The 15,845-nt window shown below is 53.6% G+C and overlaps 3 protein-coding genes and 1 long non-coding RNA gene across 4 annotated transcripts in view; 3 read left to right on the forward strand and 1 right to left on the reverse strand.

The window, feature by feature from the left end:
• The window catches only part of LOC120584012 (sialic acid-binding Ig-like lectin 16), a 7,322-nt gene extending 5,336 nt beyond the window's left edge, over positions 1–1,986 (forward strand). The window contains exons 8-10 of the mRNA XM_039839589.1: positions 23–78; positions 682–975; positions 1,505–1,986. Of these exons, the coding sequence (XP_039695523.1) occupies positions 23–78; positions 682–945 (320 nt within the window). The 3' untranslated portion in view covers positions 946–975; positions 1,505–1,986. The remainder of the gene's footprint in view (positions 1–22; positions 79–681; positions 976–1,504) is intronic.
• An 892-nt stretch (positions 1,987–2,878) lies between these two features.
• On the reverse strand, positions 2,879–4,710 carry LOC120584005 (uncharacterized). The gene is made up of 3 exons (XR_005647921.1): positions 4,575–4,710; positions 4,257–4,429; positions 2,879–3,778 (listed from the first exon to the last, which is right to left on the reverse strand). It is a non-coding gene; the product is annotated as an uncharacterized LOC120584005 (long non-coding RNA).
• Positions 4,711–10,251: 5,541 nt separating this feature from the next.
• CUNH19orf84 (chromosome unknown C19orf84 homolog) lies at positions 10,252–11,661 on the forward strand. The gene is made up of 2 exons (XM_039839579.1): positions 10,252–10,430; positions 11,084–11,661. The coding sequence occupies exons 1-2, from the start codon at positions 10,396–10,398 to the stop codon at positions 11,589–11,591; spliced, it is 543 nt and encodes a 180-aa protein (XP_039695513.1). The 5' UTR covers positions 10,252–10,395; the 3' UTR covers positions 11,592–11,661.
• Positions 11,662–12,972: 1,311 nt separating this feature from the next.
• LOC120584013 (lens fiber membrane intrinsic protein-like) overlaps positions 12,973–15,845 on the forward strand; it is a 3,030-nt gene continuing 157 nt past the window's right edge. The window contains exons 1-2 of the mRNA XM_039839591.1: positions 12,973–13,147; positions 14,825–14,974. Coding sequence (XP_039695525.1) covers positions 12,973–13,147; positions 14,825–14,974 — 325 coding nt within the window. The remainder of the gene's footprint in view (positions 13,148–14,824; positions 14,975–15,845) is intronic.

Below are 15,845 nucleotides of genomic sequence, written 5' to 3' on the forward strand. Positions count from 1 at the left end.
TCCTCTGCTCTCCCCATCTCAGCGAGTTGCACCCCGTTTGCCCAGCCACTCAAGCCTGAAGCTTCGGAGTCATCTCCCGTGCCTCTCTTCTCTGACACCCCACAATCAACGTCAGGACGTGCCCTTCAAAATCCGTCCCACCGCTCTTACCCCCGCCTGCAACAGCGCCTGCTTTTGCGGGTCCTCTCTGCTCCCCATACCCCGAGCCCGTTTCTCCATGATATCCGCTGAAAACCCACGGAGGTCCATCGACCCTCTCAAATACGATCAAAAGGAGCAAATAACTGGATGCATGCAACCACTTACGTAGAGCTTAGAGACCAAAAGTGAAAAACCACCTCCAGTGGTCACACGTGCCTGATTCCGTGTGTATAACGCCCTCAAAATGACAGAATCGTAGAGACGGGGAACAGAGTATTAGCCACTGGGGGGGCCAGGTCTTTATGGTGACGGAGCAGCTCTGAAGAGGCCAAAGGCGTCTGCCCGTGTTGGTTTGCTCGGGGGCCACAGCAGACATTTGCTGATTGTTTCCGCCCCAGGATGAAACGTAAAGCTCGGCGAGAAAAGAGCTTTCCTTTTTCCCTTACGATGCAATCTCCGATCCTTCAGCAGTGCCTGGCACGCGGTAGGCACTCCAGGATTTGTTGGATGAATGAATTAATGAATGAATTTTTCTCTTAGGCTCGGAGTTGGAAGGCCAAACGGGAGAGTCCGTCCCAGACCCCACCCGCAGATGTCAACTCCCTGCAACCCAAGGACAACCAGAAGCGACGCCACGTGTCCCATGGCAGTCCGGGACCCGGGCCATCCCATCAAGTCCCAGAATCGAAGAACGAGCAAGAGGAGATCCATTACGCCGCCCTCAACTTCCCAGGCCTCAGACCGTGGGAGACCCAGGAGTCTCAGGAAACCAACTCGGAATACGCAGAAATCAGGTTCCACTGAGAGTCCACGGGGCTGTAGGATGACATCCAGGTACAGAGCCAAGCAGGGAAAAGGGCAAAGCCCCTCTCTCTCCCCATCTCCCCATCTCCTCCTCTAAGGGTGGGTCAGCCCGTGTCAGACCCAGCATTTGAACTGCTTGACTTTCTCTGCAAACAGAAAGGTCAACTTTTCCTTGGGCACACCCAGGCACCACTCTAGCTGATAACTCAGTCTCTTGTTTAGCAAAGGTCAGGGGCTTTAAAGATGATTCAATAATCATCTTTATCTTTGTGAGGTCAGCAGGCTCACCTCACAGGTCCGGCCTGGCCCCGTACCCATGTATATACCAGCTATGGGTCAAGAAGGTTTACTTTATATGTATTTTTTAAATGGTCGGGAGGAAGATCAAATCAAGAAAAGGAGAATGTTTTGTGACGCGTGGAAATAGGAAATTCAAATGTCGGTGTCCATTAATAAAGTCCCGTCGGAGCTCATGTGTTGCCATCGACGGCTGATTTCATGCAGAGCCGAGCTGCCAGCCTGCAAAGCCTAAGACATTTAGCATAAGTTCCTTTTACAGGCAAAGTCTGAGGATCTTAATCTAGAGTCAAGTCACCCGCTCGATTTTATGGAAGAGGAAACAGAAGCAGAGTTTCGGAAGACAGGTCAAGAAGAGTCAAGGCCAATGGGACCAGCTGTGCGACTAGCTAGAAGGTTCCAGGGCAAGGACATTTGGGGTGACTACATCATCGACCCCCAAATCTAGGGAAGAGCAAATGCTCGAGGACGTGGGAGTGGCCACAGTGGCGAAATGGAATAAAGAGCAAACCAGCCAACTAGAACCAACTAGAACCAACTAGAACCAACTAGAACCTACTAGAACCAAGTAGAACCAACTAGAACCAACTAGATGGCGACCAGAGGAAGAGGGCTCCATTTCTCATTTCCCAGAGCTCATAGTTCTACTTGCTTTACGGACGGGCCTCCTAGGACATGGTTCCTGGCCGTCATGCCGAAAACTGGGGAGCCCAGCAAAGATGCTAACCTTTGCATTAAAACAAAACAAACAAACAACATATGATAATGACGTGATAGAAGACAGAAAGGACTGGGGCGGGGGAGTACAAATAAAGCAGAAGAGGTTATAAGCAGAGCTGAAAAAAAATGGAGGTCAAACAGGACCTTCTCAGGTCCCAAGCTGTACACGAGTGGCCGTGTCATAAGAGAAAGAGAAGGCGGAGTGAGGACATTGACATTTTTTAAGCCCCTTCTACATATCATATTGTGAGTCAATCGTTTATAGCTGTCTCCTTCGACGACAACTGTGGTCTACGGTAAAGCATATCTTCATGGTGAGGCTCAGAGAGGTGAATTAATTTATCTGAAGCCACGCAGGAGAGATCTGCCCAGTTAAGAAAGGACTCAGAACCCGGGGCACGTGGCTCGGCTCGTGGAGACGCTGAGACACAAATGACCGAGCTTACGGTCGGCAGGATGGAGGTGGGAGGAGGCTGGGGGCTGGGCGAAAAAGGGGAAGGGTTAAGAAGTTACAAACTACCGCTTATAAAAATAGTCATGGGACATCAAGTACAGCATAGGGAATCTAGTCAATAATATTGAAATAAGAATGCGTGGTGCCAGGTGGGGACTAGAGTTATTGGGGGAGATCACTTCGTAAGTTACGTAAATGTCTAATCACTGTCGTGCACCTGAAACTAATATAATATCGTATGCCAACTGTAATTGTAAAGTAAAAATTAAAAAAAAAAGATGCTATTTGATTTGGGAACAATCGACATCTTTATAGAATCTAGTCCACATTTCGTATGGTCTTTCCTCTCATTTAATTGCGTTCTTTTAAATTTTTTCTGTCGATAATGCTTCATAATCTACTGCGTAGAACACATGTATATTTTTGTTAGATTTCTAAGTATTTGATATTTTTCAGTTCTCTTAAAAATGGCATATTTCTGTCCATTTCATTTCCTGGGTGATTCTGGTAGATAGAAATATACCACTTGGATTTCGCACAGCGACCCCGTATCTATCAACCTTGCGCAATCTGCCTATTGAAATAATCCGTCTGTAAATTATTTTGGATTTCCTACATAAAAAAAAATCATGTCATCTGATAATAAACATTTCGCTTTCTTTTTCATTAAAGGGAACATAAATGAATAAGATTTAAAAAGCTGCTAAAGGGCAGGGCAACATTTAGAAGGGAAGGTGTATGCTTTCCAAACGCGATGATTTAGACAGAGGAAAAAACGCTGTGAGCGGACAAGTGAACCTTTTCCAAGCGTGAGCAAATACAAATATTCTGTATTTTGTGTGTGTGGCAGATGTCTTAAGCCACCGTGTCCTAAGCGAGAGAATAACAGGGCCTGTTTGGAGATACCAACCACTTCAGCTCAACCCTCTCGAATCCCAGAGATATTTCTAAAAATATCTCTAACACGAACATATACCGAACACTTTCCACAGGCCCTGTTGTCTGATGCTTATGTTATCACCGATACTCGCAAAAAAGTGAAGGGAACTTTAGACAAAAGACCAGGGAGGTCTCTCTCCCCTCGTCTGCAGTTACCGGGGTGGTGGACGATATGGTAAGGAGGCCCGGTCTGACGTGCTTTGCTTCTGAATGTGCCAGCTCATCCGGCTACTGAAGAAAATGAAGAACGGGGTTAGCTGCCAGGACTAAAGTGGCCGCCGGGGCCAGGGTTCAGAGGGACCAGAAGTACAGACTGCTGCGTGCCATCGCTCAGGGCGCCCACCTCTTTTTCCAGATGGGACAGGGTCTTGCCCAAGGTCGCCCGGTGAAATAGCAGAAGTGAAATCCAAACCCAGACAGGTCCTGAAAGAGATGCACCCAGACAGTTCCTGAAATAGATGCACCCAATTCCCCTTTATAAACTTAGAGAAGGGCGACTGTTTCCCGCCCTGACCCCACCAGAGCCTGCCTCGAGAGCACTGCCCCCCTCACCCCGTTTTCTTGACCTGGGAAACTGCCAGATTACAAGGTTGTGTTAGGGCAACAGGTTTGACCAGGGGTGGGCAGCTTTGGAATGTGTGTGTTAAGGTCCCGGCTTCTGTAATCACGACCCCCGGGGCTTGGAGGGGGTGGTTGGGAGGGTTTCTTATCCAGCACTCTCCGGAGGGGTTGGGAGGGGGAGGCAATGTCCTGTAGTTGAAAAATAGAACAAAACAAAAACGAACAAACGATAATAACAAATGCTCCCAAGGCCTGGACCTGTAAGCAGGTAATCAGAGACTGTCGACTCTGGGACATAAAAACAAAAATGTTCCGTGTTTCTGACCGGTGACTCGGTTACCCTGTGTTGAAACTCTTTCCTCAGCCCCGAAGGTGCCTTGGATGTTGTGTAACTTTCCAGTCACTTCTGATTGTTGAAACTCGGCCTGGTCCCAAATCTCGGCCTCAGACTTGGTTTCGACCCCATCGCGTCCCCTCTTCATCCGCCAGAGGTTTAAGCTGGGACCTGACTCCCTGGAGAGACAGGGAGACCAGTGGTCCCTGACACACCTTCTTCTCCGTTCCCACTTCAGGTTCTAGTTTCCCAAAGTGCCGGGGCTCACAGGAGGGACAAGTATGGGGACAAGTGACTCTCGACCTAACTGGCCACAGCTCTCACCTTTTCTTGGCTGAAGTGGTCTCTAGCTAACCCTGGTAGGTGTCCAAACACTGGTTCTCACTTCGCTGCTCTTATTTGTCTTCAAAAATAGGTATTATTATTTTGTTCCTACTAGTACGTCATCGTTGTCGTCATCATTGTCTCCGTTGGTCCTGGAATACAGGGTGTGGAAGAAGAAACAGGTCATGATGAAGGCTCAGTACTTGCTGGTTCTGCCGCATGTTTGCCAACGTGACATGATCTAGGGTGAATTGCAGGGTGACTGCTTTACCCATCGGTGGCCCCCTCGATGACAGCATTCTCGGGTCTAAGGGGCTGTGACTTTTCAGTTTGGCTAGGTTAAGACCAAATTGTCCTCGAGGAAGAGGCTGGGTATCTATCTATCTATCTATCTATCTATCTATCTATTCGAGACATCTATCTTTCTTTTTCTTTTTCTTTTCTTTCTTTTCTTTTCTTTCTTTTCTTTTCTTTTCTTTCTTTTTCTTCTCTCTCTCTCTTCTCTCTCTTTCCTCTCCTCCTTCCTCCTCCTCCTCCTCCTCCTCCTCCCTTCCTTCTTTTTTCTTTTTCTTTTTTCTTTTTCTTTTCTTCTTCTTTCTTCTTTCTTTTCTTTTTCTTTTCTTTTCTTTTTCTTTTTTCTTTTTCCTTCTTCTTTTCTTTTTAAAAGTTATTATGACAAAGGGTCAGCACAGAGAATTTGGGAGATGACGGAATATTCTGTATCTTGTGGTGATGGTTACGTGGCTCTACACATCTGTCAAAACTTGGAACTGTATACCAAATGAAGTACATTTTCCTGTGTTAAAAGATAAATAATATGAACATAAAGTATACTGAGCACTTTTTCAAAGATGGGAATTCAAATGAGATAATGCAAGTGAAGGTGTCAAAGTCAGCGGTCCCCGACCTTGTGACACCAGGGACCGGCGCTCCTATGAGAATCTAACGCCTGAGGATCTGAGGCGGAGCTGAGGTGGTGACGCTGGCACTGGGAAGCGGTTGCAGACACAGATGAGGCTTTGCTCATTCACCCGCCGCTCACCCCCTGCTGTGCAGCCCAGGGCCTCACCACCGACCAGCACCAGTCCCCAGCGCAGGGCTTGGGGACCCCTGGTGTAAGGATCTCCCTTTTGGGAACCCTTTGGTCTCTAGACTCCCACTTTAGCAGATGCTTCTAGCAAATCTCGACTTTTAAGCAGTCTAAACATCATTCACGGCAGCCACGAAAATCTAGGGGGACTCATCCCAGCCTAGACCTCGGTCCACAAATCTGACCCCTCTCGCTCTCATTCCTCTCACCAAGCACCCAGGTATTTCCTAGGTGGTGGCAAAACCACCCAGCTCCAAGGATCCGGGTGGCCTCGCGCCTGAGCAGTGACCGCCTGCTACCGGCGGAGCGTGCGGGATGGAGAGCCTCAGACCTGGGAAGGAGTCAGGAGAGGATCGGGAATCCCGAAGTCAGGTGACTGCGTCAGGGGCTTCCGTGTACGACGGGAGAAGGGAGAAGATTCTTGGGGTGGGGCGAAGCTGATTCTGGGGAAGGCGTGCGTTTGTGAGGATAAGGGCAGGCCGGCCCAAATGTGCAGAAGCGGGAAGAGAGCACAGGATGTTGTGTCGATGGCGGAGAAGGCACGGGAGAGCCTAACCCTGATGGCCTGGATGCTGAAGCGGACCCAGGGGTGCCAGAGATGACGGGGGAAACTGAGGAGAGAAGGGACCTTAGGGTAGCGCCTGTGGCAGGAGGGGCGAAGCTGTCAGCGGGAAGAGTGGGGAGAATCCTGGAGAGACGACTCGAAAGTGAACCTTGCGATCCAGAGGAAGCTGTGTCTTCCAGGAGAGGGAGGCCAGCCGGAAGAGGAAGAAGGCTCGGGGTGAGGAACTCCCGAGGCCAAGTGTGGCCGAGGATCCCACTATGAAACCGGAAGGTAATTTTTGCTGAGGCCGAGGGGACAATCAGTCATTTAGGGAAGTGGTGTGTGGGAGTTCTCGGAATGTGCGGGGATCCCCCCAAACGCAGGCGACTGGAAAAGATGACAGTAAAAAAAAAAAAAAAAAAAAAAGGTCCTGAGTTTATTGTTAAAGGGGGAGGGGCAACTCCAAAGGACGGTCCCGAGGGTCCTCCCGGATTCGTCCCTGCCGGGTGGGGGGCGGGGCTAAGGAGGCGGAGCAGGGTTCACAGGGCGGGGATGGTTCCCTTTTTCCTTTACCTGGAGGGACACCCTAGGTCATCTTGAGTGTGAGGAGGGAGGCCTTGGGGAGACCTCGGATGCCTGAGGGGCAGGAAAGCAGCCAGGGGAGGGGCTGGCAGGAAGACCCTCGGGTGGGGTACTTGCGAGTGTGGGGGCGGCTTACGGATGACCTCCCGGATTTCAAAAGTGTCAAACACCTGAAAAGAGGCGGAGGGAGAGAACAGCAGTGAGGGGGTGGCCCCTAAGAGCTGGGGAAGGAGGCAGGGATGTCCTTCTGAAGCAGAGGTTTCCCCGGACGCCTGGGTACTGAGAGATGCCTGGGGTCTCCTGAAGCAGTAGCGGGCTTCCAGGACTCCCCAAGGGAATGAGGGGCCCGGAAGAAAAGAGGAAGAGGCTCAGAAGAGGGGAGGCTGGACTCCTGAGGGTGGGGAGGCCCAGGTCTCCATCCTGAAGGCTCTAGAAGCGGGGGGAGGCAGGCATAAAGAACAGAAGGTATGGGAATCCTGGCCTTGTGGGACGGGGACCTCTCCTTGGCGTCCGCAAGACTCCCCGGGTCCTCTGCGGGGACTGGGCTAGAAACAAGGGGCGGTTAGGAAGAAAGAGCTCCTGGGTCAAAGTCTGAAGGTGACCGCTGGGCTTGGAAGGCCTAGGCTGGCGGGAGAGCCGTAAAGACAGAGCCCTACGCGGGGAGATTCTTCAAGGCAGGTGGACAAGGAGGACCTCCCGGCCCTTGGCGGCGGGGGGCGGAGGGGGCAGGACGCAGGGGTCGGTAGGGGCGACAGTGAGCAGAGCCCCAAGACCCGGAGGTCCCGATGCCCACCCTGCACTCGGAAAGGCCACCCCCGAAGTCGGAAGGGTTGAATGAGTGGGTAAGGCTCGAGGGAGAGAGAAGGGCCCCCGGGGTCTCCGTGAGTCCTGGGCTGGGGAGGCGCTGAGGCTCAACCTTGTGTTTCTGCTTGACGTCTGTGCGGGACACTTAGAAGAAGGGCTGGACCTAAGGCGGAGATGGGCCAGTGGGGCTCCTCGGTGGGCCAAGGAGACCCCTGGGGGAACTGCCCCCTCCGCCCAGGGTCCCCTGCCCTCGCCAAGCTTCTCTCGGATCTCCGGGCCTGGGCCGGGGGTCTCCCCGGAGGCGGCAGAAGCCACCCAAGCTGGACCGCAGCCAGCCGTCACCGCGGGAGGCCCGAGCTCGGGAGCGCGCTCGGGAGCGCAGCCAATCAAAGAGCGAGGGTGGGTCCGGGGCGGGGACTCCAGCGCGCCCGCCAATCAGAGCCGAGCGTGACGTCACGCGCTGCCCTACGAAGCAAGGAGGGAGCGAGGCGCCTGTGTGGAAAAGCGTTGCCTTAGAGACGCAAGGTCCCGCCTCCGCACTCCTGGCGTGGGAGGGACGCCTTAAAGGGCCAGGTACACGGTAAGTGCAGAGGTCGGACAGTGATCGCACAAAGAAAAGAAACAATAACGGAACAAAACCAGGAGCAATCCCATCGTGCTAGAATTGAGCGATAAACGCTGTCTCTCAGAGAAACGGAGACTCAAAAAGCCTAAGCAGCTTGCTGTAGGCCACGCGCTGGTAAACAGCGAAGTGGGGATTCGAACCCTCCATTTCCAAGCCCTGTCTAGACCTACGCTGCCTCTGTGGGATTCGACGTAACCGGACAGACAGACCCAGAGTGCAAGTCTAGCGACCCCAATCTGAACCACAGTCGCCAGCAGAGGAAACTCTGCCTCCTTGATAAAAAAAAGTCTTCAGATTCCAGCCCTCTGGTCTACTGCCACCTCCTCTAAAAACACCTTCCTGACCTCGCCCTCCATCCCTTTCCCCGGGGCTCCTGCTCCTCCCCGTGTCCTGGCTCTGATCACCCCGGACCGTTACTGTCCACCTCCGTGTGTGCACAAATGGCCTGGGTGCCACAGAACTCAGAAAGTGAAGACTAGTATCTGAGATTTCGTGTGCAAGGGACCGCTCGTGTGGAAAACGTTGCATTGCTGATTCCCCGTCACCCGCGCCCCGGCAGTCACACAGGAAGCCTTGAGAGTTCTTCCTCCAAAACATTAAGCGAATCATCAGGAAGAGAAAATCATTTACAGCACTGACTGTATTTATTGGGGGTAAAAATCCGCATATAAGTAGACCCTTGGAGTTCAAACCCATGTCGAGCAAGGGTCAACTGTACTTCTCAAGTTCATTGCTATGCCCACTACTCCCGCCTTCCTTGGTGTGCTCCCCCGCCCCCGCGCCTGGACCATAGCAGCTTCCTCCCTGGGCTCCTATGCGTCTGCTCTTGCCTGCCACTACAGTCCATTCTCCAAACTGCAGACACAGTGCTCTTCTGAATAGGTAAATCTAATTGAGTCACACCTCTGCTTTCGAATGTTCGAGTCATCTTAATGTTCAAGAATTTTTTTAAAAAAAAAAAATGCCAGAAGTGTTTACGGCAGCCTTCAAGGCCCTCTGCCGTCTGGCTTCCTCTACTTGCGTCTCCATTGATATCACAGACTCTGGAGCCAGGTTGTCCAGGGTTCGAATCCCAGGTGTGCCCTTACTAGCTCCGTGCCCATAGGCAAAGCGCCTGACCTCTCTGAGGCACAGTTTGTTCCTTTCTGAACTGAGGATTAAATGAGTTAGAACTATTCTTTGAAGTAGGCCTCCGTTTCATGAAACAGCTGATTAGTTCGTATTCCTTAAAAAAGGTCAAAGTTATGAAAAACAAGGAAAGACAGAAACTGCCCCCGGCGGGAGGAGACGAGGGAACCGTGATGACTAAACGGTAGCTTCCTAGGATTCTAGAACAGCAGCAGCAACAAAGACATCGGTGTAAAAACGGGTAAAATCCCAGTAAAGTCTGGAGTGCAGTTAATAGTTATGCTGGTTTCTTACTTGTGACACATGCTCCCCAGCAGCCTAGGAAGATAGCATTCAGGTAGCTGTGTGAGGCGTGTTTGGGAACTCTCTGCATTATTTTTGTAACTTTTCTATAAATAGAAAAGTATTCCAAAATAAACCATTTATTTTTTTAAAAAATAGACCTACCCACTCCTCCTCATTCCTGCCCAGTCCCTCAGACACTGCGATTATCTCACCCTCAAACCTTTGCTTTTGCTGCTCCCTGGAAATGCTCGAGTCCTAGGTCTTCTGGCGCCTTCTGTAACCGTCTTGTCTAAAATTTTAACTGTCCCCTCTGCCTCTGTAGCCCTGACTTCGCATCTTCACAGCGCTCACAGAAAAGGTACTGTGGGTGTCTTGTCTCTCTCGCCGCCAAGTTTCGTGGGAGTAGGGGCTGAATCTATTTTGCTCGGGGCCACACCCCCAGCGCCCAGCCTGGACTCCCGGGTCTGAGGGAGGAGGGGCTGGAGGCCTGGATCCCTGGGTCTGGGGGCGGAGGGGCCGGGGGCCGGACTCTCGGGTCTCGGGTTGATGCGGTTGTGTACTGAGTTGGGTGGGATTGAAAAACCAGCCCCTGCGAACCGACCTGCACTCTTTCCCACGGCTCCTGACGTCCCTCAGGCCCCGCCCCCTTTCTGACAAACCCCGCCCACTTTCTTCCTGGAGCACCGCCCCTCCTCCCGCCTCCCTGGGCGCTGGAGAAATCGAGTGGAAGGTGCTAGAAGAGACTTGAGAGACCCGTGTGAAGATGGAACAGCAGAAGGAAGAGACTGGACCTGAGGGGTGAGAGACTCGAGACTTCCCGCGGGCAGGACACAGACCCACAGAGAGCAGGGGACGGAGAAAGTCCGAGAGAGGTGAACACAGCCAGCGAGTATCAGAGAAAAATAGTCTCAGGTATCAGCCCAAAGAAAAGAGTCTGAGGAGATCTTGGTGACAGGTAAGCCAGATACTTAGGACTTCAGGGAGAGCTGGAAACTGATGTTCGTGGAACAGGGAAATTTCAAGAATGGAAGAACCAGGAACAGCCATAGGGCAGGAGAAATAACGGTAATAATTGTCTACATTTCCTGAACATTTCCCAGACCCGGCCTTTTAACAGGCACCTTCGATGCCACCAAAAGCCATCTTTTGGTGCGCGACATCAAGGTGCAGCGTGGGAAAGACACACGGTGAGCAGGCGAGGCCGCCTGGAGCCGAGCTCTGTCTGAGGCTGAGGTTCTGGCGGAGCTGCCTGTTTCTCTGTAAAGAGAGATGGGGCGAAGCGGGGAGGGGTGTGGGAGGAGAGAGGGGTGGGCAGGAGCAGGTGAGGGCGGGAGAGATGGGTGAGGAACCCAAGATGGAGAGAGCTGGACCCCGGGTGAAGCACAGAGGCTCCACCAGGAAAGACTTGTGTAGATGGCGAGCCCTCGGCCTTGTCCCCCTTCTCATTCTAGGAACAGCCTGTCCCTGCCGTCACCTGGGACGGAATGGTGTCCCCCCGCACCTTTCCCAGCCCTGCCATCTTCTCTCTTGGGCACCCCAGATCCAGCCCACCTGGGACTCCCCGAGAGCCTGGCCTCTGTCACTGTCCCCATCCGTCTTGACGCCCTCTCCTACCTCCTGCACAGTGCCCTGCTGGGGGCGTACACCCTTCAACAGTCCCTGCCCACCTGCCCCTGCAACCCCGAGGCATGCAGCACCCAATCGGGCGCCGCCAGGAGGCCATCGACCGGTCGCGGGGGCTGGGACGTCCGGCGCAGGCCACGCCGGGGCCAGCGGCGATGGGGCCCTGGGCGGGCCGAGCAGCCAGAGAAGGGCTGGGCAGGGAGCTCTGGGGCTGGCCCCAGGACCCCGCCCGTGATGCCGCCGTCACCGCCAACACTGCCTACCCAGGACGCGAAGAAGGAAGTGCGAGGCCCAGAGCCACCAGCTGCCACCGAGGACTGGGATACTGAGTACTAGGACCCTGACAACCCGGCCCAGGGTCCGGAGAGGGCCTCTCGGGGTCACTAGGAGGGTTTTCCTGGAGCTCAGAGTGACCTCGGCCTCGTCAGAGACACCCCAAGAAGCATCCTGCTTGCAGCCCTCTTACCCCAAACCCACGGCCTTTGGAGGGAGGCCCGAGCGTGAGCCCATGAACCTGGCTTAGGGTTTCAAGCCGGAGAAGGCCTTGCGCCTCACGCCCGGTGCCTCGCCCCGATTCCCACACCAGTCCCGGCTGTAGCGATGGCCCTCAGCTCACTCTCGACCCCAAGGCCTCCTCCAGCCCCATTCTTAACCCCGAAACTATTCATACCTGCCCGTGCAACTCTCGGCCCACCCCACGCCCAGTGCCATATCCGAACCCCATCCACGCCCACCTCTACCCCCACCTGCACCCTAACCCAGCTCATTCGCCTTCCTCTTCACCCCCCAGCTCCCTCAGGCCAAGCCAGTCTGCACCCTTCCCCTAAACTCCGCCCCAAACCCAGTCCACCTTCCACCCTAGCCAGCCCAGTCTGGTCCTCAACCTCCTTTTCGTCCCAGCCCCAACTGGGATACGCCTGTGACCCCCTCCGGAGAAGAGCCCCTCAGACCCAGGAAATCCAGATATCGCCCTGTTTCCTGCCTTTGGGGGTGGGAGGCCCTGTGTGAACAATAAATGGTGGACCGTCCTCATGTCTTGTGTCTGTGTGTGTGCTTACGCAGCTCAGGCCTACCCGGCGGGTGCTGCGGGCAAGGCCTGTGAAAGGGGGGTACCGTGGTTGGGAGGGTCACAGAGAGAGGCCCGTGGGGCCAGGGGCTGCGGGAGGGGGCGCCCGGATTCCTGCCTCAGCGAATTCCATTTGGGGCCACGGCTGCCACCGCTGCACTTCTGCCCGCTGGAAGCTGCTGGGCTGTGGGGCCATTGTGTGGGGAGGCTTAAGGGATTTGAGGGACCTGGGGAGCAGCGAGGCCAGCGACCTGGCTCGACGCAGTCTGCACAGAGGGGCCGAGGCAGACGGAGGGCTCGGGACAGGCTCGGCCACTCAGGTAGGGACCAAGCGTGGGACCCGCGGCCCCCTTCTCCCTCAAGATCTAGGCGCCAAGTCCTCCAGCTCTATCCTCTTCCATGGACCTGCCGGGGTCCCGAATGCCAGCCCCCTCCCCACTTAGGACCTGGGGGGCCCAGGTCCCTGGCTCCCATCTTCCCCAAGGGCTTGGTGTCCTAGCACCCAGCCCAATTGCTGCTTTAAGACCTGCAAGTCCAGGCCCCCAGCCCCATTCTTCCAGGACCTGAGAGTCTAAGCCCCCAGCCCTCTCCTCCCCGAGGCACTAGGAGTCTAGCTCCTGACCCCATCTCCATCCTTCCCCACAGATCACCATGTACAGCTTCATGGGTGGCGGCCTCTTCTGTGCCTGGGTGGGGACCATCCTCCTGGTGGTGGCCACAGCGACAGACCACTGGATGCAGTACCGGCTGTCGGGGTCCTTCGCCCACCAGGGCTTATGGCGGTATTGCCTGGGCAACAAGTGCTACCTGCAGACAGAGAGCATCGGTGAGGCCTCGGGGCAGGGGCGGGGCTGTGCCGGGGTCTGGACCTGCCGGGCAGAACCTCACAGCTGAAGGGCCACCTGCTTTTGTAGATGGAGAACCCCGTGGCTCAGAGAGGGAAAGGGACCAACCCAAGATCACTTAGCGTGGAAGGGGCAGAACTGGGACTTCGCTTATGTCTTCCTAGTCCAGTTACAGGATGGGCCTGACCGAGGGGTTGAGTAGGGAGAGGTGACATCTCCTGGCACAGAGGAGAGGTCAGCACTGCAGGTGGGGCTGGGGGTGCTGAAATGGCATTTCGTGTGTCAAGAGCTACATTAGGTACCGGGTGATACAGAGGCAAGATGGATCCTTAATTTGCTAAATATCGAATACTTGTGCCAGGCCACGTGATATATATGTGTGTGTGCGTGCATGTATGTATGTACGTACGTATGTATGTATGTATTATAATACATACTGTAAAAATGGGGATAAAAATAGTATTTACAGTATGGAGCTCTTGCAATCTAAATTACATACAAGTTATATATGTGTAGTATGTCTATTATATATTATATAATATATTATATATACTATATAATGTTATATAATATATATCATGTAACATAGGTACCTACATTGTATATGAATAGCATGTATATAATACATATTATATAGCATACTAGAGATACATAGAGATCTAATATAGTACACAATATGCATTTTATGGAAAGACAGAATTCCCGGTACTTGACATCCATTCATTCACCATATTTATTGAGCAGCTATTATGTGCTGGGGATATAGCAGCGAAGGAAAAAAACGAGACATTTGTCCTCACGGAGGGGACAAGTTCAGTGGAGAGACAGACATCATAAACAAGTTAAAAACAAATGAACGGGCATTTTCGGGTGTAGGTGAGTGGTGGGAAGGAAAAAATACAGAGCAAAGAGAGAGGATGAAGAATGATTAGCAGGAAAATATGGACAATCAGCATTCATCCATCCATCCATCCATCCATCCATCCATCCATCCTCGTCCATCCGCTCGTCCATCCTCGTCCAAATCCCATAGTGCATCTGCCACGTCCCATCCATCAGATCATCATCCGTCCATCCATCAAGTCCATCCATCAGGTCCATCCATCGGTCCATCCGCCAGATCCATCCCATAGTCCATCTGCTCATCCATCAAATCAAATCCATCCATCAAATCAAATCAAATCAAATCCATCAATGCATCATCCTGGGTCCATCACTTTCGTCCATCCTCATCCATCCATCCATCAATCATCAATAATCCATCCATCCATCCATCCATCCATCCAACAAACATTTCTGCAGGGGCCATGTGCTAACCAAACCCGTGCAGGAGTATTAGGTAGTGTAGAATGGAGCCAGTGCCTGTCTTTGGGGAGCCATCAGGCTGAAGGGGGAGACAGACAGAGTCACAACCCAGTGGGAGGGGTGAAGCTGATGACCGAGGGGAGGAGGGAGCTTTTTAGAGGAGGGGGTTTGGGGGCCGGGCTTTGGGGAGGTGAATGGAGTTTGCCAGGGGAAGAGGAGGGCATTGCAGGGAGGCGAGGCTGGAGCTAGGTCGGGGTCGTGGAGAGAGGGCGAGGCATTCCGGCCCTCAGAGGTAGCAGTGCTCACCGCTGAGGACGGGGAAGCACGGGGGTGACCGTGGGCTGCTCCCACAGCCTACTGGAATGCCACCCGCGCCTTCATGATCCTGTCCTCCCTGTGTGCCACGTCCGGCATCATCGTGGGCATCCTGGCCTTCGCTCAGCAGCCCACCTTCACCCGCCTCTCCCGGCCTTTCTCTGCCGGCATCATGTTTTTCGCCTCTAGTGAGTGGACGCCCCTGCCCCTAGCCCGCCCCTACTCCCTGCCTGTCTTACCAGCCAGTCCATCCCCGCCTGCAACACCACTCTGTCATTACTGCCTCCCCGCCTTACTGTCAACTCCACCCCCACCCGAATCCCGACCGATGCCCAGCGCCAGCTCCAATTTCTAATTCCACCTACTCCAGCACCGCAGATGCCACAGGTTTCAGGGCACGGTTCCCAACAAGACTGTGTCTGCTTCAGCTGCAAGGAGGGTCCACCAGGTCACCTGCACGTTTGATCGACTGGCTACAAATTCGAGGGTTCCCAGGACCCATTCGCTTTGGAAAATTTTGCTGCAATGACTCGCAAAACTCAGGAAAGCACTCTGCTTATACTTACAGTTTTGTTGTAAAGGGTCAACTCAAGACCAACCACATAAACAGATGCAGAGGGAGATGCCTGCGGGGCACCATCACCCTCCCCACGCACGTTGACCAATCAGGACGCACCAGCGTGCTCCAGCATCCGGCTTCTTTACTGGAGTTTCGTGATTGACTCGGTGGCCACAGCGATGGAACTCAAATCTCCAGCCCCGCTCCCCTCCCCAGAGCGGCTGGCACCTCAACTCTCTGTTTTGCTGGTTGGTCTTTCCAATGACCAGCTTTTCCATTCCGAGCCATCTCAGCTCAACAACAGGCGTGATCCCGGAGGCTCAGGAATAGCAAAGCCACTCCCATAAGTCGAGAAATGCCAAGGATTTAGAGTCATCCTTCCAGGAACCAGAGACAGAGACCAGTCAGATTCTTTATGACACAGCACACCCCTGTCCCACACCCACCTCATTCCCACTCCCTGTCTGTCTTCGCTCCCACTTTCGACTGAACCCCTGTCC

The sequence above is a fragment of the Pteropus medius genome, unplaced genomic scaffold (assembly GCF_902729225.1).
Source record: "Pteropus medius unplaced genomic scaffold, Ma_sr-lr_union100, whole genome shotgun sequence".
Lineage (NCBI taxonomy): Eukaryota > Metazoa > Chordata > Mammalia > Chiroptera > Pteropodidae > Pteropus > Pteropus medius.

What these genes read in the sequence shown, in the direction of transcription:
- CUNH19orf84 (XM_039839579.1), top strand. Translation starts at nt 10,396, where the DNA reads ATGGAACAGCAGAAGGAAGAGACTGGACCTGAGGG. An exon ending in GAAGAGACTGGACCTGAGGG is followed by an intron (nt 10,431 to 11,083) that starts GTGAGAGACTCG and finishes TTCTCATTCTAG; the next exon opens with GAACAGCCTGTCCCTGCCGT.